We start from the raw sequence: 24,727 nt of genomic DNA, 5'->3' as shown, positions 1-24,727 counted from the left end.
CCTGAAGGGGCGGACAAAAAGACTCTATGAAATCCTGCAGGACCTAAATGAAAGACATTGAAAAGGCAGAGCCAGTGTCCTGAAAATGCTGCAGACAATGTGGACCTCCCCGCTTAGGACCCAAATTACAGACACTGATAATCGGGTAAGATCCCAGTTTGACAGTGAAAATTATGTTATGCTCCCTGCCCCTAAGAATTTAGATCTGGGAACCCATAGAATAGGCCTTGGAAGGTCAGGGAGGGCCTAAGTGGTGTGGCCTACTTGCACCTTGGGGGAGATTATTGGAGGTCGGAGTCTCGGTAGTCCCTCCAGTACTAGGTACATGGTCTACGGATACTGTGGTTAACACTCCGATCTTCATTGCTAAAGGGACCCCCATCATGTCCCTTGAACACAAACTTTCACCGATCATCAATCATCTTAAATTATGTCAACATGCATCGCAACGGGAAATTGTACAAGCGTCATGATGTGTTGGATTTCTGTATTAGGGAAGACTCACCCTTTAGTTAACTCAATCACTGGTTTACTCCATGAAGGAGTAGAGCACAGGGGAACTGTTGAATCGTGGCCTGAACCTCTGATTGACCACCTGAGCTGAGAAATGAGTCAGATGTGGTAGCACAGGTGAAGGCATTTCACTTGTGTGACAGAAAGGGGCGGAGCCTGGCTCCACCTCTCCTAGACCCCATTTAAGGGCTGACTGCCACTGGGAATGACCATTTTCTGGATATTGCTTCTTTTGGAGTTTTCCCTGTGAGCCTATACAGGTGAGCATTTTCTATTTATTTCTGATCATCCCTTTCTAATGTGATACTCCTTCTAGTTTTACAGTCTGTGGATACCAGTTTGACAACACTTTTCTGTATATTAGGTTGACTGTACTAAGTGCCATAGCATAGTTTCTAGGAGCATCTGCTCCTGGATTTTTTCCAGGTGCAGAGATGAAACTGATAGGTTGGTGGATTCCTGGGACATCTTTTTTACTGTTCTGAAAAATGAATGTGATGATTCCAGACATCTGTTGGAAAAACCACACAGAGAGCTGCAAGAGCTCCAGAAGGCTCTTGGAATCCATTGATGATAGCTTTCTGGTTCAGGTATTGGACAGACTGACCAGAGGTCAAGCGTTGCTGGACCTGCTGCTCACCAACGCTGAGGAGATCATCAAAGGCGTCAAGGTTGGAGGCTGCCCGGGCTCCAGCAACCATACCCTGGTTGAGTTTGTGATCTCAAGCGATGTGGGCCTGGCAAAGAGCAGGACCAGGTCGCTGAACTTTAGAAGAGCAGACTTCAAGCTACTCAATGGATTGCTGGCCAGGATACCCTGGCACGCTGCCCTCAAAGACAAGGACGTTGAGGAGAGCTGGCTGCTCTTCAAGGATGCCCTCCTGGCAGCACAAGAGGTCTCTATTCCTCTGAATAAGAAAGTGGGCAGGTGAGGTAGGAAACCGGCATGGCTCAGCAAGGACCTGCTGAGAGAACTGAGGGCGAAGAAAGGGGTGTACAAGCTCTGGAAACAATGCTGTGTCACCTGGGAAGAATACAGAGATGCCGTCCGGACTTGCAGACGTGGGATCAGGAAAGCCAAGGCACAGGCAGAACTGAACTTGGCAAGGGACGTGAAAAACAATAAGAAAACCTTCTACAGGTACATTGGCCAGAAGAGAGGCCTGTTGTATTAGGCGAAATCGGACCCTCGGGATGTAACGTGATAGGCCCTCCCCTGCTGGGTCATGCATATGTAAAAAAGATAAGGATGAAACTGGATACCTATATAAGGGACCCTCACATTCCAATAAATGCCATTTTACCGCTCACCATAATGGTGTAACAAACAGCTGTGACTTGGTCGGGGCCGTCGATACACATTCACAAAGGGACTTGACTTTCCAGGTTACCAGATCGAGGTAACAGAGGCCAAAACGGGAGTACTTACTTTGGTAAGTTTAAAAGGAGAACTGGCTTCAACAGATGAAGAGAAAGCTGAGGTGCTGAATGAGTTCTTCACCTTGATCTTCACTGGTGGCCAGGATTCTAGTCTTGTTCACGTCCCTAAGCCCTGCATCCCCAAACCTAACATGCTTGATCACATAAAGAATGAGCATGTGATCTGAGACAGCCAGCACGGCTTCACCAGGGGAAGGTCATGCTTAACTAATCTTGTGGCCTTCTATGATGGAGTGACGGCGTTGGTGGACGAATGGAAGGCGACCGATGTCATTTACCTGGACCTGAGCAAGGCCTTTGACATGGTCCCCCATCACATCCTCATCTCCAAATTGGAGGGAAGTGGATTTGATGGGTGGACAACTAGATGGATAAGCAATTGGTTGAAAGGCCGCAGACAGAGGGTGGTGGTCAATGGCTCTATGTCCAGGTGGAGGCCGGTAACGAGCGGTGTCCCCCAAGGGTCTGTCGTGGGACCGGTGCTCTTTAACATCTTTATTAATGACATCGATGAGGGAATGGAGTGCACCCTTAGCAAGTTTGCTGACAACACAAGGCTGAGTGGTGCGGTCGATACAGTGGAAGGAAGGGATGACATTCAGAGGGACCTCGACAGGCTGGAAAGCTGGGCTCGGGTGAACCTAATGAGGTTCAACACGGCAAAGTGCAAGGTTTTGCACTTGGGCTGGAAGAAACCCAGGCACCTGTACAGGCTGGGAGGAGTGGTCCTTGAGAGCAGCTCAGCTGAGAAGGACCTGGGGGTCCTGATGGACGAAAGACTCAACATGAGCTAGCAGTGCGCTCTGGCAGCCCAGAAAACAAATGGGATCCTGGTCTCCATCAGGAGAGGGGTGGTCAGAAGGGATAGGAAAGTGATTGTCCCTCTCTACTCGGCTCTTGTGAGGCCCCATCTAGAGTACTGTATCCAGGTGTGGAGCCCTCAGTACAAGAAAGACATAGAGATTTTGGAAAGGGTCCAGAGGAGGGCCACGAAGATGATCGGGGGGCTGGAGCACCTCCCCTATGAGGACAGGCTGAGGGAGTTGGGTTTGTTCAGCCTAGAGAAGACAAGGTTGTGGGGTGACCTCATTGCAGCCTTTCAATACCTGAAGGGAACTTATTCCCAGGAGGGGAGTAAACTCTTCGAAAGGGCTGACAATAGCAGGACACGGGGAAATGGTGCGGACATTCCTTGGAATGACAGGATGGTGCTGTTTATGGATACCTATCTACGAAATGACTGTAAAACTGCTCTACGCGATGTTAAAATCTTTCCCAAAGGATCTGATTTGGGATGGGGATGCCAGAAGAGCCTTTCAGCAGTTTAAACAGGAATTAATGAAGGCCCCAGCATTAGGACTCCCGGATGTCACTAAGCCCTTTCTGCTGTTCTCCTATGAAAAAAAAAAAAAGGGGGGGGGGGGGGGATAGCCTTGGGAGTTTTAGCCCAAAATCTTGGACCATACTGGAGGGCAGTAGCTTATTTCTCTAAACAGCTTGATGAAGTAAGCAAAGGATGGCCTGGATGTCTAAGGGCTGTGGCTGCCCTGGTAATCAATATCCAAGATGCACGAAAGTTTACAATGGGGCAGAAGATAACTGCATTGGTATCCCACTGTCTCTACAGTGCCGGAGGTAAAAGGGGGACATTGGCTTTCCCCTAAGAGGTTTCAGAAATATCAAGCCATTCTAGTGGAGCAAGACGATGTAGAAATAACAGTAACAAATATTGTAAATCCAGCTGCTTTTCTTAGTGGAATTACAGGAGAACCTGTGTCTCATGACTGTTTAGAGACTATTGAAACAGTATATTCCAGTCACAGAGACTTGAAAGAAGAACCATTGGAGGATGCAGAAGATACCTGGTACGCAGATGGGAGCAGCTTTGTTCGACATGGGATTCGTAAAGCAGGATATGCGGTAACAACCATTAATAATGTAATAGAGGCTAAGGCCTTGCCTCCGAACAACCGAGCACAGAAAGCTGAAATAATAGCCCTCACAAGGGCCCTAGAATTGGCAAAAGAGAAAAGGATAAATATATGGACTGATTCAAAATAAGCCTTTAGTGTTGTTCATGCACATGGAGCAATATGGAAAGAAAGAGGACTGTTGTCAACCCAAGAGAAAGGTATTAAACATGCTGAAGAAATACTCAGACTCTTGGAGGCAGTACAACAGCCAGAGAAGGTTGCTATGATGCACTGTCGATCCCACCAAAAGGGAGACAGTGCTGAAGGAATGGGAAATGCGCTGGCTGACAGAGAAGCGAAGCGAGAGACAGAGGGTGAGGTGGTGGAGGCTTCCTTGATTCCAGATGGTAAAATTCAGGTGGATGGTGAGCCAAAATACTCAAAAGAGGATTAGAACTTGATAAACGATTTGGAGGGGCAGGTAAAAGAGGAAGGATGGGCCTTTACATCACAAGGGAAAGTGATTATTCCAGCAGCCATATTATGGGCTGTGGTGATGACTGAACATAGGAAAACTCACTGGGGAGCAGAAGCATTATATAAATATCTTGTTCAAAAAGTGGTTGCCCGAAATTTGTATACTACCATCAGACAAAGTGACCCAGCAATGTGAAGTCTGCTTACAAAATAATCCTAAAACAGGCCATAAAGTTCAGTTAGGGCAAATAGGAAGAGGAAATTATCCAGGACAACAATGGTAGGTGGATTTTTCAGAGCTCCCAAGAAAAGGGGGGTACAGATACATGTTGGTTTTAACAGATACCTTTTCAGGATGGCCTGAGGCATACCCTTGCCAAACTAACAAGGCTAGGGAAGTAACAAAGGTTTTGTTACAAGAAATAATTCCAAGGTTCGGGGTGCCAGGAACAATCTCTTCAGATCGAGGCCCACATATTTTTGCTAAAGTGGTTCAATTGGGAATCAATTGGCAATTGCATACACCTTATAGGCCACGGTCAAGTGGCCAGGTGGAAAAGATGAACCACTTGATTAAGCTGCAAATAATAAAACTTGGCCAAGAGGCTGGGATTCCATGGCCGCAAGCACTGCCTCTGGCACTTTTGAGAATTCGAACTAAACCCTGAACCAAGGAAGATTTAAGCCCATATGAAATTCTCTATGGGAGACCTTATGCTGTACAACAGGGAATCTCCACACAGGTGGGGGATGAGGTGTTGAACAAATATGTGATCAGCCTAACAAGGCAAATAAAGAGAATTGAAAGAGTGGTATTTGGTACTAGAGCATGGGGCCTGGATGGACCTGTACATGATGTAACGCCTGGCTATTATGTTTATGCTAAATCCCTCTCAGATTTACCTTTGGAATCAAAATAGGAAGGGCCCTACCAAATGCTTCAGACCACACATACAGCGGCTAAGGTGGAAGGACTGATCCAGTGGATACACCACACTCGTCTGAAGAAGGCTGCCCGACCACGGTGGACTGTCGAACCTCTTAAGCTTAGACTTAAGAAGAAAACATAAATGTATTAGTTTTTAGTAGTTGCTTTTGCTTGGCAGGATAATGCTTTTATACAAATGACAGGAAATATGAATATTTCAGATTGCTGGGTATGTACAGCCTTGCCAAGGGATGGAGGAATGGAACTCCCTCAATATGGGATTCCATCCACGATTTGGACATTGTGGAAAGGAGCAGGAGGTAGACATAAGTGTATGAATGAGAATGTAACTTCAGAAATAAAGGGACCTAAGTTTGAGTTACAACTCTGGGCAAAACGTAACATCATAATGCTTAGGAGATATGGCATAGATAGACCAGTAAGTGTAGGGGAATTTAATATGTCCCTATAGAATGGAGTACAATTTTGTAATCTTGAAAGCTCCAGACAAAGTGGGAAAAATGACCCTTGCTATAATATCACGTTTTATAAAGGGTCAGAGAAGTGCCCCTTGGGAGCAGGGCTGTGGTGGCTTTGTGGTGATGGACAGGCAAGAAAGACTTTACCAAGTAACTGGAGGGGACATTGTGTAGGGGGATAAATAACAAACCTTATAACCCCTTATAGACAGGCCAACTGGCTTTCATAGTTTTGTTAGATGGTTCATTCTGCGCTTAGGTGTAAGCGAATTAAAGAAAGCAATCATTAATATTTCAGCTACATTAGAGATAATAGAAAATGCAACTATTAATGCAATAAAGTAGTACTGCAGAATAGAATGGCGCTGGACTTAATAACAGCAAAGGAAGGCGGAGTTTGTGTAATCATAAAGCAGAGCTGCTGTGCTTATATAGATGAAACGCAAAGAGTAGAGATTGATTTGCAGGCTATGTGGGAATGTACTAAAGTGCTCCATCAGGTTTCATTAGATGACACATCTCTTGGTTTTACAGAATTGCTGGAAAAGTTAACTGATTGGCTCCCCAATTTTGCCTGGTTAAAACAATTGTTTCTGGCTTGCGTTGCAATATTGGCCTTGCTTGTTTTGATGTGTATAATGTTGCGATGTATGATGTGGTTTTGCAAAGATACAGAAATTAGTTATGAGGATTGGAAGAGCCATAGATTATGGCAGAAGATGGAAAATGGAAGTTATTTCAGAAATTCGCTTTCTAGAAATGGAATCATTTAGCAAAAGATTTTGCTCGATTCAAGAAAAGAGGGGAACTGAAAGCAAGAATCAAGAAAATAAGGGCCCTTCATGAAGATTAAGTATCCTAGGCCTTGGGAATGTCAGAAGAACAAAACTAGTGAGACATGTGGACATTGCTAATACAGCTGGGATAGCACAGCTGAATCTATAGTTAAGACAATACAGCTGGAATGGAAAGGTAGCCAAAGAAACTGGCTTTGACTGATTGAGTAGAGGAGCTGGGTCGAAGTAACCTGAGGAAGACTTCTGACTTCATCCCAACGACCACTGGAGTGAGACCCCCACTACGGACTGCGCACGTGTCAGTAGGAGGGACAGCATGTAAATGAGTTCCCAGATAAACAATGAACATGTTAATGATTTCTCGGAAATTTGATGAATACGTATACGCTTACTCTATAACTTTCCAATGCTTCTGTCCATTGATGCGCATGATTGGAGGAATTATCCCCCATGTGCCCAGCGCTAAATAAACACATACCTGCTTTATAACTTATCTCAGGTTAGAGTCTGATTTACGCACGTCACTAGGGGCTCTCAAGAACTGACTGTGCTGGAGGCTGAAATAAGACTCACTGGCAAAAACATCCTATTGTTACTAGCTCGGGGCTCCATGTATACTGGGTATTGATTACCTCAGAAGGGGGCATTTCAAGGATCCTAAGGGGTATCGATGGGCCTTTGGAATAGCTGCTGTAGATATGGACAACATTAAGCAGCTGTCTGTTTTGCCTGGCCTGTCAGAGGACCCGTCTGTTGTGGGGCTGCTACGAGTAAAAGAGTAGCAGGTACCAATTGCTTCAAAGACAGTGCACAGACGGCAGTATTGCACCAACAGGGATTTCTTGCTCCCCATTCATGATTTGATTCACCAGTTGGAGAATCAGGGAGTGATCAGTAAAACTCACTCACCTTTTAACAGCCCCATATGGCCAGTGCGTAAAGTCAGTGGAGAATGGAGGCTGACAGTAGACTACTGTGGCCTGAATGAGGTCACACCCCCATTGAGCGCTGCTGTGCCGGACATGTTGGAACTCCAGTACGAGCTGGAGTCAAAAGCAGCCAAATGGTATGCCACCATTGACATTGCCAATGCCTTCTTCTCTATTCCTTTGGCTGCAGAATGTAGACCACAGTTTGCCTTCACCTGGAGGGGCATTCAGTATACTTGGAATCGTTTGCCCCAGGGGTGGAAACACAGCCCAACCATTTGCCATGGGTTGGTCCAAACTGTACTGGAACAGGGTGGTGCTCCTGAACACCTGCAGTACATTGATGACATTGTTGTGTGGGGTGATACAGCAGAGGAAGTTTTCACAAAAGGAGAGCAGATAATCCAAATTCTTCTACAAGCCGGCTTTGCTATTAAGAGAAGCAAAGTAAAAGGAACTGCCCAGGAAATTCAGTTCTTAGGTATAAAGTGGCAGGATCGATGTCGTCACATCCCAACAGATGTGATCGACAAAATCACTGCCATGTCTCTGCCAACTAGCAAGAAAGAGACACAATCTTTTCTGGGTGTAGTGGGCTTTTGGAGGATGCACGTTCCAAACTACAGCCTCATTGTAAGCCCCCTTTATCAGGTGACGCGGAAGAAGAATGATTTTGCATGGGGCCCTGAGCAGTAGCAGGCTTTTGAACAGATTAAACAAGAGATAGCCCGTGCCGTAGCGCTGGGGCCAGTACGGACGGGACAGGATGTAAAGAACATCCTCCATACTGCTGCTGGAGAGAAAGGTCCCACTTGGAGTTTGTGGCAAAGAGCCTCAGGAGAGACCTGAGTCAGACCCCTGGGATTTTGGAGTCGAGCGTATAAGGGGTCTGAAGAGTGCTACACTCCAACTGAGAAGGAGATCTTAGCCGTGTATGAGGGGGTTAGGGCTGCTTCCGAAGTAGTTGGGACTGAAATGCAGCTCGTTATGGCACATCGCTTGCCAGTAATAAACTGGATGTTTAAAGGACAGGTTCCCTCCACCCATCATGCTACCAATGTCACCTGGAGCAAGTGGATTACACTGATTACACAACGAGCACAGATGGGGAACCTCAATTGTCCAGGAATCCTAGAGGTGATCATGGACTGGCCTGAAGGTAAAAAGTTTGGGACATCACCAACAGAAGAGGTGTCACGTGCTAAAGAGGCCCCACCATACAACGAACTACCAGAAAATGAAAAGAAATGTTCCCTGTTCACTGACGGATCATGTCGCATTGTAGGGAAGCATCGCAAATGGAAGGCAGCTGTGTGGAGCCCCACACGACAGGTTGCAGAGGCCACTGAAGGTAAGGGAGTATCAAGTCAGTTTGCAGAGGTAAAAGCTGTCCAGCTGGCCTTAGATGTTGCTGAACAGGAGAGGTGGCCAATGCTGTATCTTTATACTGACTCATAGATGGTAGCAAATGCCCTATGGGGGTGGTTACAGCAGTGGGAACAAAATAACTGGCAACGGAGGGGTAAACCTGTTTGGGCTGCTGAACTATGGAAGGACATTGATGCCCGAACAAAGAATATGGTTGTAAAGGTGCGTCACCTGGATGCACATGTGCCCAAGAGTCGGACTACTGAAGAACAACAAAACAACCATCAGGTAGGTAAAGCTGCCAGAACTGAGGTGGCTCAAATCGACTTGGACTGGCAGAATAAGGGCGAATTATTTCTAGCTCGATGGGCCCGTGAGACCTCAGGCCATCAAGGAAGAGACGCGACATATAAGTGGGCCAGAGACCGAGGGGTGGACTTAACTATGGATGCTATTGCGCAGATTATTCATGACTGTGAAACATGTGCCATAGTTAAACAAGCCAAGAGGATGAAACCTCTCTGGGAGGAAGGGCGATGGCAAAAGTATAAATATGGGGAGGCGTGGCAGGTTGATTATATCACTTTACCACGATCTCGCAGTGGTAAATGTTATGTGTTTACTATGGTAGAAGCAACCACTGGGTGGCTCAAAACATACGCAGTACCCCATGCTACCACTCAAAACACCATACTGGGTCTTGATAAACAAGTCCTGTGGCGAAATGGCACCCCAGAAAGAATTGAATCTGATAATAGGACACATTTCAAAAATTCCCTTATAAATACTTGGGCCAAAGATCAAAAGATCATGGCATTGAGTGGATTTATCATATTCATTACCATGCACCAGCTTCTGGTAAAATTGAACAATATAATAGGTTGTTGAAAACTATGTTGAAAGCAATGGGTGGTGGAACATTTAAGAACTGGGAGAAGCATCTGGCAGAAGCCACTTGGTTGGTCAATACTAGAGGATCTGTCGATCGTGATGGTCCTAGCCAATCTTACCCCCTACACACTATAGAAGGAGATAAGGTCCCTGTTGTACATGTAAAGAACATGTTGGGAAAAGCTGTTTGGGTCCTTCCAGCCTCTGGAAAAGGCAAACCTGTCCGTGGAACTGTTTTTGCCCAGGGACCTGGGTGCACTTGGTGGGTAATGCAGAAGGATGGGGATGTTCAGTGTGTACCACAAGGTAATTTGATGTTGGGGGACTGCAGACAGTAATTCCATGTGTGTGTATATATATATATATATATGTGTGTGTGTGTGTGTGTGTGTGTGTGTGTGTGTTTAATGTTTGTTTATTGTCGTTTGTTTCTATACATTAAGTATAGACAAATATATATATATTTATATATATATAAACAAATTAGTTTGTTTCTCCTCGGATTGTTGCTGCTGCTTTGCTTATAGACCCATCTCTACCCTTTTCCCCTTCTTTCCCCTTCCCACATAGATCTGTGGGTCCACCTGCCCCACTAGTCATGGAACATGTCTGAACCAGCCCGTAAACTGTTGACATTTTTAAATTTTTATTTTAGTTCTAGCTTTCTGAAGAGGACTATACTAATAATAATTTTAAGGTCAGGAAGAAAAAAAAGTCTCTACGTAAATTACCAGGTTCCTCAGAAATGAATTTCTAAATTGAGTTTATTTCTTAAGTTTCCCCAGAGTTAAGCTTAATACCATCAAACTTCTTTTGAGAGTACAGCTACTAAAGACTTAACTATAGCATTAACAGAAACATTTCCCCAAATGCTTGGTTCTTACAGACATGAGCCTGCTGCAAATTTAAACAAGTTGGCAGACTTCCCTCTTACAAACAACAAAGGCTCCTTGTGATTACTGAGGAACTGAACTGAGGTACTCAACTGTACCTCCCCAGTTACCACCACCTCCTCCGACTCCCCATCAGCACCAGCATACATCCCACATTAACAAACGCAGAGCTCCTTATTGCCTTCCTGATATTGGCATATCTCATTTGAGGGTGGCACCTCACTGTTTTGGAAATGTCTACCACAAAGAGCAGTAGCTTATTGGAGGTTTCTTGTAAACTAGAATAACACATTTAAGATAGCACTTAAGACTAGTCATAGATTGAGCAAAGGAGAATCAGCACTATAAAACTTGATCATATCAACAAGTCCCTTTTACTAAAAATGCAGATGTGATTCAACATAAGGCAGCATAGTCATAAAATTTACAGAAAGAAAGCATTTGGTGTTTTTGCACTGTGATATAGGTAAATTCGCCCTGCAATAAATTTGATTACTTTTGTTCCTCATACATTTTATGAGCACAGCATGCATAACTTGACCAAAGAAGGATAAATGTTTTTCTTGTTTGTCTAGTAGTGCATTTTCACTTCAGAATAAGCCACCACCATACATCTGTTTAGTGATACTTTAAGTTTGAACTAGTAGGCCTGTGTGAATTACAACCCAAAGGTCTCAAACACAATGCATTTTTAATCAGCATCTGGTTGAAGAGGTAACTGAGGCAGAAGCGCTAGCAGATGCAAAAAAAATAAATGAAAAACAAACAAACACATACCTCCATCCCTAAACAATACTCAACACCAAAGATCTCCATCCACAGCATTTCACCTTCCTTTGCTGCTCCACACCAGTCTCGAATATCCTTTTGCTCAGGGAGGTGGTGGAGCCACCGGCCCTGGAGGTGTTCAAGGAACATTTAGACATTGTGTTGAGGGACATGATTAAATGAGAACTTTTGGTGATAGGTGGATGGTTGGACAGGATGACCTTGTAGGTCTTTTCCAACCTTGGTGATTCTATGATTCTAACATAGTGCACAGCACCTGAATGCCAGACTAGCAATAATTGCAAGAATTCAATTCCACTTAGCTGCCTACAACACTACATCTTAACCTAAACTCACAGGCACTGTTGATGACTCAAAATAAATTATTTCACATTACATTTTGTTGAGATATGTACTCAAGGTTGGAGTTCTGCTTTAAGTTCCAGACATCCTATTTATCTGTGAAAAGCATACTGAATGAAAAAAACATACTTCATGACTTCAAAACAACAATAAGAACAGACATCCTTTAGATAGATTATAAATAGAAGTCAGTGCAAAGACGTAACACTATAATGGGATGGAAAGTACAGCGACAGCAGCAGGGTGTCAAAGCCATTGGCTGCAGCAAATGAGAACAATTCCAAATGCAGCAGCTGTAGACACAAAGGAAAAAGGCTGTTTAGCTACGGAAGGCCTCTGGTAGGCAGGGATCTTCAGAGAGATACCCTTAACTCTAGGCATCTATACCAGGCATCTTAAGGAATGGGATATTTCCCTTCCCAAACAGGACTCTTCTCTAGTGGTGCGACCATTGTCCCTTCTGGCACATCACTGATATGTCACTGAGCCTAGGATCTTCTGGAGTACTTCTTTCAGTGGTGACAAAGACAGACTACTCCTCTGGCTGAGACAGGTGACCCATCGTGCCACTGTCTGTGCTTGGGCCACCCGTACCTCAGGAAGGCGTGTCAGATCTTTCACCCATCCCTGAATTGGCAAGGTCATCTTAACTATGACTTAAGATGTTTGGGTTATTGGCTCTACCACCCATAATGCAGAGTAGGCAGTCAATAACTGTTTTTCAATCATACTGTACCTCTCTTCTGCTTCATGCTAGACCTGAGACCAGAACCCAACTGGAATTCAAACAGATATATATATCTGTATATCAGTATATATATATATATATATATATATATACTCCAGGACTGAGGCAACAAACAACATATAATCCCAGGGTTGGAAATGCCCAACCTCAACCATGTCTAGGTTACAGGGATGGTCTGTGCCTCAAACCTACCAATCATCACTCTATCTCCCTGGAATTTGGTCATATCACTGTAAAAAAATTGACACTTCTGTGTGGGAATACAAGAAAAGCTGTTCAGAGCAGCAGCTGTGGAGCAAGATAAACAGCATGAGAACCAAGGACACCTCTGCAAGGAGAAGAAGGGTCTCACAGCTCTGATTGGATATGTGCCTCCATGGACAGTTGAAAAGTGTTTTGTAGAATGCTTTGTTGACACGTAAAGGTGGTTGGGAAAGTTGTAAGGGCGGATGGGAAAGTTAGAAAATAACAACATGTGAAGGTATATAAGGGATGTGAGAACTTGTAATAAACGATTTGGATCGTTCACATCTGAGTCCGTGCCTCAAACGCTGCAAATGGCGCCCACTGCGTGGAGCAAATCAACCCGCGGCTGAGCGAGCCCGGTCCAGCAGTGACGGCCCCACTGAACTTCGGAGAGACTGTTTCGCACACGCCCGCACCGTTCTGCAGGACAGAAGGTGAGCAGTCGGGAACTATGGGGAGCTCACTAACGAAGGAGCAACGACTACATCTCAAAGTATTGCGGTCAGTGTTACTGTATCAGGATGAGACTGTGTCTACTTCAGCATTAGCTACTCTTCTTAAATGGATAAACAAAAATGTCCCTGAATTTCCGAAAACTGGGTTCTCTCTCGATGGAGAACTTTGGGACAAAATTGGCTCAAAACTCTACGAGGCTTCTCTCGCTAAAGACAGAACGGCTGCTAAGCTGTTGCCCGTTTGGAGCCGGATAATGGAAGAGATTAAGCAATCACGACGGGAAAGAATTTCTTTCGACCATTCCCTGTCGCCCTCCGTCCCACACCCGCCGCTGCCTCTCGCAGCGGGAAGCGGCCCGTGCCCGGATCTCACAGGCGGCTCCAACCACCCCGCGATTCGGGGAGACGAAAAGCCGCGAAACCCCACCCTCGCGCTCCCGCCGTTCGCTCCACACCCGACGTTCGCCGCGGTGCCGCCCACTACGGCGCCACCGCTCTTCGCTCCGCCTACGACGTTCGTCGCGCCGCTTCCGCACTCCGCTCCGCCTACGACGCTCGCCGCGCCCCCGCCCTTCGCCCCGCCTACGACGTTCGTCGCCCCGCCCCCGCCCTCCGCTCCGCCCGCGACGTTCTCTGCGCCTCCGCCCTCCGCCCCCCCCACGTCGTGCGCTGCTGTGTCTGTGCAGCCGGTGTGTAACTTGGTTAAAGACACGGACGGATCGAAACCAGGGGATCGTTGTGACCCCGGTCCAGTATATCCGGAATGCGAATCGGGCGCATTTCCTCCTGATGATAATTTGAAGGGAGCAGGAACGACAAATTTCCCTACAGCGTACAGTGGTGTCTTAGAGCAGTGCAGAAAAGAAGCAATATTAAGGGGTGATGCTGACACGTTGCAAGCCTTTCCTGTGTTGTATCAGCCGAATCAGGTCCCCCGTTGGGAATCCCTGCCTTATGAGGCAGTGAAAGAGCTAAGGAAGTCAGTGAGAACATACGGAGTTCAGTCAGCCTTTACATACAATCTTTTGGTTGCAATCGGTGATAGTTATGTTATGACCCCTCATGACTGGAAAATTGTGTTACGAATGATCCTCTCTCCCATGCACTACACCGTGTTCATGACTGAATACCGGGAACAGGCTGCCGTCCAGGCCTTGAATAATTTGAACAACCTAAATCATATTGGCCTAGAGGAACTCATGGGGGAGGGGGCCCGGGCAACACCTCAGGCACAGGCACAGCTGGACAGGCAATGCCTGGAGCAAGTTAAGACTTTGGTGTTGCGTGCTGTCCGTCGGGTTCCTGATATTAATTCACCCGGTGCTTCATTTATTTCAATTAGGCAAGGGGCTACTGAGCCTTACATTAAATTTCTTGACCGTTTACAAAATTCATTAGAGAGACAAGTAGAAAATGAAGCCGCCCGAAATGTCTTGCTTAAGCAATTAGCAGTAGAAAACGCAAATGCAGGCTGTCGAAAGGTTTTACAGTCCCTAAAGAATGCAAATCCATCAATTACTGACTTGATTAAAGCCTGTCAAGTTGTAGGCACAGAAAGTCATAAAATGGCCCTGCTAGCAGATTCATTGGCAACCCGACTTGATGCAGGGACAGCTCAAAAAGTAAAGTGTTATAATTGTGGGGAACCAGGTCATGTCCAAAGGGACTGTAAAAAGCCCAAGTGAGCAAGTAAAAATGCTTCTGCTGTTCCAACTCGGCCCTGTCCACGATGCAGGAAGGGGCTACACTGGGCTAGAGACTGCCGATCCAAACTTCCTGTTGCTGCACAGCCCTGCGATCTGCCGGGAAATGGCAAGAAGAGCGCGAGACCGCGCGCTATGACAGCAAATACGGTCCTGACTCAGCCAGATGATGTCTGGCTAGCTCACTCAGACCAGCCACCGTTGGCAGCACAGGAGTGGATTTGTCCACTGCCCAGTCAGTGACGCTGACTGATAGCACCGCGACTCTCATTCCAACAGGGGTAATGGGTCCCCTTGGGGACGGGCGTAGCGCCATCTTGTTAGGACGTTCTTCTGTTACAAGGATGGGACTTTTTGTTTTACCTGGAGTTATAGATGCTGACCATACTGGGGAAATTAAGATAATGGCATGGACACCCCCCCACCCCGTTTTATTCCAAAAGGCCAAAAAATAGCACAATTAGTCCCTTTTCATTCTATGACCAAACCTGGTATTAGAGATCGAACCGGTGGATTTGGGAGCACAGATAAACCTGTTGTGCTATGGACCACACAACTGTCAAAAGACAAACCATTATTACCATGCTTAGTAAATGGCAGACAGTTATTAGGACTAGTGGACACTGGAGCTGATGTTACCATCATTAAGTCCAGTGATTGGTCCTCTGAGTGGCCACTAAGAGATCCTAATTCTGCTATTGTGGGGGTTGGGGGCCAACAGCAGCCAAAACAAAGTGCCCGAATTTTATCTTTTGAAGGGCCTGATGGTCGCATTGCTCACGCTGCTCCTTATATTTTGCCAATTCCCTGTACTTTGTGGGGTCGTGATCTCTTAAGTCAGTGGGGTATGATTTTGCAGACAAATTTTCAGTGAGGGCCATTGATCGGCAGCAACCTATACCCTTAGCTTGGAAAACAGAACAACCTATTTGGGTAGATCAGTGGCCCTTAAAAAGAGAAAAGTTGCTGCACTTACATGAGTAAGTTCAAGTACAGCTAGCTGCTGGTCACATAGTGCCTACTACCAGCCCTTGGAAAACTCTGGTTTTTGTTATCCTCAAGAAGAGTGGAAAATGGAGACTTTTACAGGACTTACGTGCTGTCAATGCAGTAATTGAGCCTATGGGAGCATTGCAGCCTGGCCTTCCTTCACCCTCAATGTTACCTTCAAATTGGCCTATAGTTGTCATTGATTTGAAAGACTGTTTTTTTACCATTCAGCTTCATCCAAAAGATGCGCCACAATTCGCTTTCTCAGTGCCCTCCATCAACCTACAAAGCCCTGCTCAGCGGTATCATTGGACAGTGTTACCACAAGGAATGCTTAATAGTCCAACAATATGTCAATTGACTGTAGCAAATGCATTACAACCAGTACGAAAGGCTAGACCTCATGTCCTTATTTATCATTACATGGATGATATTTTAATAGCAGCAGAACAAGAAGAGGGTCTAAAGGACGCTTTACTGCTCGTCCGGGAGGCAGTCCAATCTATTGGCTTACAAATAGCAGAAGAAAAAGTGCAACTTAGTTCTCCATGGAAATATTTAGGATGGAAAATTGCATCTCACACTATCCAGCCACAAATCCTCAAAATAGTACCTCACGTACGGACATTAAACGACCTGCAAAAGTTATTTGGAACCATCAATTGGTTGCGGCCACTTTTGGGAATTACTACTCAAGAGCTGCATCCTTTATTCAAACTACTGAAAGGAGACCCAGATCTAACTTCTAAAAGACAATTAACACCAGAAGCACAACAATGCTTAGACTCTGTAATAACATCAGTGCAAAATCGATATAGCCATCGTGCTTGTTTATCACTTCCAGTACATCTCATAATAATATCCAACTTCTATCAGCCATATGACTTGTTATGTCAATGGCATACCTCAAGAAAGGATCCTCTCATTATCCTCGAATGGGTATTTTTACCTCATACATTTTCAAAAACGATTACATCACGAGTGGAAATGTTTGCTATGCTAATACAGCGAGGTCGACATCGTCTACAAATTCTACGACCTCTTGACCCTGATTGCATATACGTACCAGCTACTAAAAAAGATTTAGATTGGATGCTTGCGCAGTCACTTGCTTTTCAGACTGCTATGGCAGACTATACCGGACAATTGTCCACCCATCCTCCCAAACATCAGTTACTACATAATTTGGCTGATATCCCCCTTGCTACTAATACTTTACTTTCACATGTTCCAATACCTAATGCTGTTACTGTATTTACAGATGGCTCCGGCAAGACACACCAAGCAGTGGTTCTCTGGCGTGCGACTGCTACATGATGGTAGTCAGACGTACATGTTGTTGATGGATCACCTCAAGTTGTAGAACTCGCTGCAGTAGCTCGAGCTTTCCAAATTTTTTCAGACCAAAAGCTTAATATAATAACTGACTCTTTGTATGATACAGGTATCATTCAGTGGATTGAAGGATCCTTTCTTCAGGAAGTTAATTATCCGGTTTTGTTTGTACAGCTCAAGCGAGTCTTGCATTATATTTCTCACCGTACTCTTCCTTATTTTATTATGCACATTCGATCGCATACTACATTGCCTGGTCCTTTAACTGAGGGCAACTGTAAGGCTGATCAAGCCACAGTTGCTTTTGCTACTCCTCAATTATTTGAGCAAGCACGACTCTCCCATCAATGTTTCCATCAGAACAGGAGAGCCTTACAAGAACAATTCCAACTGACAGTGGATCAAGCCCATAACATTATTCTAACATGCCCAGACTGCCAGGCAATTGCCCCTTTGCCTCAAACTGGGACAAATCCACGTGGCAAAGCACCTCTTCAGCTTTGGCAGACAGATGTCACTCACGTTCCTGAATTTGGCCATCTAAAATACGTACATGTAACGATAGATACTCATTCTTCTTACATATTTGCCACAGCACATACAGGTGAACGCAGTCACGATGCCCGTAAACACTGGTTATCTGCTTATGCTGCTATGGGAATCCCACATACTATAAAAACAGATAATGGGCCCGCCTATACCTCTAAGGCCACTCGAACTTTCCTTCAAGAATGGGGGGTTACACATATTACAGCCATTGCTCATTCTCCCACTGGACAAGCTATCATTGAGCGTATTCATCAAACACTGAAATCTGTTCTCAATAAACAAAAAAGGGGGAATACGGGAGACACACCACAAGAAAGATTATGTAAGGCTTTGCTTGTGCTGAATTTTTTGAATCGTGATCATACAAATACAACTCGTGTGGATCGTCATTTTGGGGCCTCCCCAGTGCTCAAGGAACGGCCAATGGTTAACATTCGAAATACGGCCACAGGGCACTGGGAAGGTCCCTTACCATTGATAACCTGGGGTCGTGGATATGCTTGTGTTTCTACAAGGACTGGCCCTACATGGGTTCCGGCAAGATATGTTCGGCCTCATCTCAAGGCAGAAAATAACATCCAGCCTTAATAATGATTGTGATTACACGCCTTTTATTTCATTGATATTGCTTTGTAATTTGTTGTATTGCAAATAATAATTTTAGTAATGGTAAGACATAGTGGGTAACTCTTCCACATTACTGGTACAAATTTAAGAATTAGAATTATTAAGCATTAGATTATTGTGTGTCTTTCCTATTTTGGCAGTAGATAGAATATAAGTTAAATTGGATTTGATGTTACCAATGCTGGAAACTATGGGAATAGCTCTTTTAATGTATTAGTAATGTTCAGGTATGATTTTATTAGCCTATCAACTAGCCTCTTCTTAGTTTGTAAAAACAAGACCCTGGAAAAGAATCCTGGACAAAGGGATGATTCTTAAATATAAAATTATTAACTCTTTTTCATCTCACTAATTGGGATTTTCAAAATATGACCGTGCATCAATTGAAACAAAGGTGCTTGCTAAAAGAGCTAACCTCGGCAATTTATTCTGTTTTCCAAGCAGGTGTTCCACTTGGGCTCTGTACCACGCACTGGCCATGCGGATGCAGTGTACAAATGGAAAATACCATTCAGACCCTGAGTAGGATAAGAGCAAGAGAGAATCCGTGGTGGGTGAGAAAGGGAAAGTGCACCTTGAAGCAGGGGACGCCCTGTTGGCGCTGCCTATCGCATCCACCGCCAACATGATCCTTCTCTCTCCTTTTCTGCAGTTTTCTGCCTCTCCAGGGACAATAAGTAATAATGTGCTAGCTTAGGGAGTATTCGCTTCATGCTAACGGGATGGTCTAAAATGGATAACAAGAAATTGAAGTCTTTTTATAACCCATTTCAGATTTACACAGAATTGGATTCTCAGGGATTCTTTTCCAGGTTTTAGGAACTTAGGCCGCAGGCAAAATGCATCTGATATTTTAGTGGATTTAACTGTATATTTTGTTATTTGCCTTATCTCCTTTTTCATTTTCAGAGTATTGTCAATCGAGGCCTTGATTGAATTTTAATGATTATGTTATTAATATAATTAGTGTTATTATATTCTAGTATGGTAGTAGCTTGTCAATAAACAAAAAAGGGGGAAATGTGGGAATACAAGAAAAGCTGTTCAGAACAGCAGCTGTGGAGCAAGATAAACAGCATGAGAACCAAGGACACCTCTGCAAGGAGAAGAAGAGTCTCACAGCTCTGATTGGATATGTGCCTGCATAGACAGTTGAAAAGTGTTTTGTAGAATGCTTTGTTGACATGTAAAGGTGTTTGGGAAAGTTGTAAGGGCAGATGGGAAAGTTAGAAAATAACAACTTGTGAAGGTATATAAGGGATGTGAGAACTTGTAATAAACGATTTGGATCGTTCACATCTGAGTCCGTGCCTCAAACGCTGCACTTCTGTACCTGTGTCAACTAGTGCCATAACCAGCGATGTTCTTTTGGGACCAAAAAATCATCAGTTCAACATGGGACCCAACTGGGGGCCAGCATCCCCTGTCACAAAAGTAACTGCAAGTGCAAATTCTTTTTCTTCAGGTTGCTTGGGTCACCTGAGGAGGGTTTTTCCTTTTATTGTGAAATAGGAAATCTTCCAAGTTCCACATTCATTCTCACCCCTGATTTTTAGGGATATTTTGAAACTTTTCACTTTCCTCCAGCTGCCTCTATAACTGGAGGAGGATGTGATTGAGCTGGCAATCAGTTTTTACAAATTGAACCCCAGCCTGGATTAAGTCATTAAGCATCTGGTTTCAGAACACCTGTATGGGTCCTGATTGAGGAGTCCATTAGTTTTGAGGAGTCTCTTAGTTTTAGTTAGGAGAAGGACTTCCACCCTTTCCAATGTTTGGAACATTGCACCTGGTCTGAAGGCAGTTTCCCCCAGATAAGCCACCAATCAAGGCAGCTTGTTGGATGATGGTCTCTGAGGCCACAAAGGGGTTCAGTATGGGCACAAGTGTGCCATACTGGTGGGGAGGGGCTTGTTGCAGTATGAGATCCCTCATTCCTGCTGAAAACTTAACCAGGTCTGCATTCTTTAATGTGTCATCATAAATGGCCTCCTTCATTCCTAGTTTTCTAATATAATTTTGGAGTTCTTCCATCAAGGCCCATAAACCATTATTTACTAGTACATCACTTTAGTTCAACTCTGTGATTCTACACACCTCCATTATCCACTGAATTAGAAAATGGTTCTTGTCACTATGTATTACCATCACATACAGTCTCTGTCTGAGTGCTGGATGTGTTGTAAGAGATGCCAGTTTAGAAATCTCGGGACCACACTTTCAGCCCCCATGTCCCATAATCTCAACAGCCAGGCTGGTATGCTCTCAGGGTCTTTGCTTAAATTGTTGTAACAGATCCATGAACTTGATGGCTGTGTACAAGGCATGCCATTACATGTAGTGTGGTATGGGCAGGGGGCCACTCTTCAGGTGCCAACCTTGCTGGTCTATCCTGGATTTTCTTTGTCTTTTGAGTTATTACTAGTCTTAGTTCTAGAGGATCTGAGGTTCCCAGATCCTCTAGTTGGATTTCAGTCTGTTTGGCTTTCTTTTTGTTCTTAGATTCAACTAGGATCCAAAAAATCCTGCTGAACTAAATTCTTTTCCCCTTTGAATGATACAGGTCTTAATTTCAAATGGGAAGTTCTATTTGAAGGCAAGGCAGTTTGTCCCAAAGGTGTAGTTTTATTTTCCAAATTGTCTAATATGTGCTTTTAAAAGCTCATTTTCATGTTTTTATGAGGAAGAATTAAAATAATATGCATTAATAGTAACAGTGGCCACGCTACAGTAATGCTGCTATTATTTGCTCAGTTGTCAAAGAATTTTGGCCTTATTTATTTATTATGTCAGCCATTTCTGAAGGGGATTTAATAATGGGACCATTGTCCCCCTTATAGGTCCCCATTCTTCAATAATCCATGCAGAACTTAGCCACGAGGAACTCAGGAATCCTAGAGTTTCCCCCAGGAGTTCCTCTTTTGGTTTATTAGTGGTCCCAGTGACCACCCAACACACCAGTTTTAAATTTTTTTTTAAATAATCCATCCTAATTAAATATTTGGCTGGCTCACCAAGCGTAACAGCAGGGTATTAAAGTCTTTGGCTACAGCAAATGAGAACAAACCCAAATGCAACAGCCATAGACACAGAAACAAACCAAAAAGGCTAGTCATCTTTGGTAGGCCTCAGGTAGGCAGGGATCTACAGAGAGTGATCTCTTTCATCTCCGCTGCCAACCCTTAAATGAGGTCTGGGAAGGGGTGGATCATGACTCCACTCCTTTCAGTCACTCAGGTGCACTGCATGCACCTGAGCTTCCCTGGGTTGACTCTGCCTTCCCACCAGGTGCTCAATCACTGGTTCAGGCTACGACTTAAGCATTTCCTCTACAAAAGATTTCCGGAGATTTCTCACCTTGCACCCTGTACAGAATAAAGCAATATCTCCTCTCTAAACACTTAGATTTTTGAATGTTCTTCAGGAGATTTAACACTGACAACTTGCCTCAGTTTTATAGTTTTTTCACATGACATGATATGATATGAAACATCCCTTTGGCCAGTTTAAGTCAGCTGTCCTGGCTCCGCCCCCTCCCAATTTCTTGTACACCTCCAGACCCCTCACTGGCAGGACAGCATGAGGAGCTGAAAAGCTGAAACATTCTTGGCACTGTACAGCATTGCTCAGCAACAACTGAAACACTGGTGTGTTATCAACACACTTTTTCTTCTAAAGCCAGAACACAGTATCATACCAGACACTATGAAGAAAATCAACTCTATTTCAGCTGAAACCAGGATACTATTCAACATTTAGAGTAAATTACAATTAATTTTCCATCTCCATGAAAGAACAGATGCACGGTTTTGAGAGTCACTACAAGACCTCCATAAAACCAGATGATAGCTCAGTGGTATTGTTGACTATAAGCAACTATTTTAATTTAAGGGTTTGGAGACTCCATAAAACCTTCCCTTCCACTTTCATGGTGCCCAGTTCCACCTCCCCACCCTCACACCACAGGGATGTGGTAAGGTTCATACCAACCAAATAAGAAAACCCACGGGCGAAGTCCCCCACACAACCACCTCAGAGAAGGCCACAACTCAGGAACAGGATAGGCACTCAGCCCCCTGGAGCAGGGAGATCCTATTCGGGGACACGGCACCAAAGGCACAGCAAGGAGAGTGGGGTAGCAGCGGTTACCTATATTGAGCAGCAGCCCCGCTATGGGTGAATCCAAAGTAGTTACCGGTAGCCATTTTGGCATCTTCTCCCAGCCGGCTGGGTACTGTGGCAACGATATTCCAGAGGCGGCAGCAGCAGCAGCGGTTGGGGCCGTGACAGGAGGCCCAGCAGAAAGAAGCGCGGGGAAGAAAAGAAGGGGAAAAAAAACAACGTGCGAGAGTCAGGTCAGACGTGACACCTCAGAACCCCCGCCGCCTTACAACCACCCCCACCCACAGACGGACCCCAAGCTCTGTTACTTACCATAGGTAAACGAAACTACCGGGCATATAGGAATCATGAGTCCGAGCTGGCGGTGAAGACGAAGGAGGCGGAAACGTCCTCTGAACTCTGAACTCCTCCCTTCCTCTTCCTCCTCCCCACCGCCGCGCAGCGATAACTCGCTCCCCTTCCCCCCCCCCCACCTACCTACCTACCTACCTACCTACCTATCTACCTACGGCAGAGCGCGACCAAACCGGCACTGATATACAAGCATAAAATGTCAGAGAAACCACTGGGAGTGGTAGGCTAGCCCGTAGCTGCAATACCTCCCCATACCCGCAAATGAACGCGTTTGGTATCGTGGGAGCCACTGCCGCACTGAGCGGATCGAGCGGTTGCGCATGCACCGGATGCTTTTCGGAGCTTCATTCTTCCACCATCTCGAGGTCTAGGTGTGAGGGAGTACTGCATGTACCATTTTCCTGGCTCATTCCTCCTTCCGTTATTTCATGGTCTGTGCCCATAATTGCACCACAGCCATACTTGTGAACTTACATGGTAAATCTAGGGCCTGATTCTCATCAGGGCGGCAGAGCAAGCTAGTGCTGTGCAGGGGAGGAATAAGAATTATAATGAATGGTCAGATTGCCCAATGCCCCCTGCTGTGTCCACCGTAAAGCTGCCGCCGGCCGCCGGCCGCCGAGCCTGCGTTGCCGGTGGCTACGGAGCTGAGTGCCCCGTCTCCGCCTCCCGGCACGTCTGTATCAGACGAGCCGCCTGCATCGACCATGGCGCTACAGCCGGCCCCCTCGACCCCCCTTAGCAATGAGCCGCTCCCTGGGGCACAGAGTGCCCTGGCGGATGCCGTCGCGCGGGAGCGGGGGGGGCCTGGGCTGCGCTGGTGCGGGCTTGTTTAGAGGCGGGAGACGGTGAGGCATTGGAAGCGGTGCAACAGATGGTGCTGCCGGTGGTGTATTCGCCTAATCCTGCAGGCGGGATACAGGCTACTATCAGTGCTTTAGATTGGAAATTGTTGTCACAATTGCTGTGATAAAGTGTTTGCTCATTAAGACCAGGATGTGGCAACAATGTTTGTAAAGCGCGCGAATTTACGGGTAGATTTTGCAAGTCTCAGCAAGTCTCAAGGAAGGACCAATCAACTAACGACACACTAGCCGAACGACCACGGCCGACCAGTCGGATACCAGCACACCCAGGAACTGACAATACAAAAGAAGTTGCAAGGAACAGGAACGCGCGGCAGTTGGAGGAACGATAATCCCCCTGTCGTCCAGCGCTGAATTGCCTTTTTGTTTTACCCGCTACAATTAATAAAATTCTCTGATTGGAATATCGTTGACTCATTGGCGTATTGCTTATAAATTGATGACAATTGCGGTCTACGGTTAGTCAGTTTGGAGTAAAAAGTGAGCTAGCGAGACAGATGCTGGATTATATCTGGAGTACTCAGGTTTTGTTGCCGTCAGATTGTCGGGCTATAGCTAGGTTGATTTTTTTGCAGCACCAACAACTGCGATTTAATGCTGTTGGAAATATCCTCAATAATTTTTGGTCAGGACGGTATCTCTGATAAAAGCAGTTTTTATTCGAGATTGCAATGGCGGGCGCCCTGATGGCAGAAGCGCACCTATGGACATGATGTTACATTTTTTATACCTTTTCTCCCATATGTTTCCCCCTCCGCTCTCCCCTTTGGTTGGGTATTACAGGTTACAATTTTACCCGAGGTTTGCATTTGTTAATTACATTCTGAAATTTGTTAGTTCACTTGCTATCTTGTCAGTCGCCATCCTGCTGTTTCTGTTTCCAAGTTGTCTCGGTACTCTTATCGCACTGATACGTTGATTTCCTCCAAAGCTTCTTTCCTTCTGTCCCAGAGACCGTCGTTAAACAAAGAGC

General features: G+C 45.3%; 1 protein-coding gene across 5 annotated transcripts in view; it reads right to left on the bottom strand.

Moving 5' to 3' along the window:
- Nucleotides 1-24,153, bottom strand: part of LOC146754691 (zinc finger RNA-binding protein-like) — a 127,592-nt gene extending 103,439 nt beyond the window's left edge. For 4 of the 5 annotated variants that reach the window (XM_085527716.1, XM_085527717.1, XM_085527719.1 and 1 more), the window contains exons 1-2: nucleotides 22,847-24,153; nucleotides 22,562-22,646 (exon numbers count right to left, since the gene is read on the bottom strand). In XM_085527716.1, the coding sequence (XP_085383842.1) occupies nucleotides 22,562-22,646; nucleotides 22,847-22,883 (122 nt within the window). In that variant the 5' untranslated portion in view covers nucleotides 22,884-24,153. The remainder of the gene's footprint in view (nucleotides 1-22,561; nucleotides 22,647-22,846) is intronic. The other variant, XM_085527718.1, reaches the window with a different exon arrangement.
- Between the last annotated feature and the right edge of the window lie 574 nt (nucleotides 24,154-24,727).

Source organism: Coturnix japonica, chromosome W, assembly GCF_054131305.1.
Source record: "Coturnix japonica strain WE chromosome W, WE-NBRP24, whole genome shotgun sequence".
Classification (NCBI taxonomy): Eukaryota; Metazoa; Chordata; class Aves; order Galliformes; family Phasianidae; genus Coturnix; species Coturnix japonica.
The sequence above is the reverse complement of the archived record's forward strand: the minus strand, read 5'-3'. Positions and strand labels throughout refer to the sequence as shown.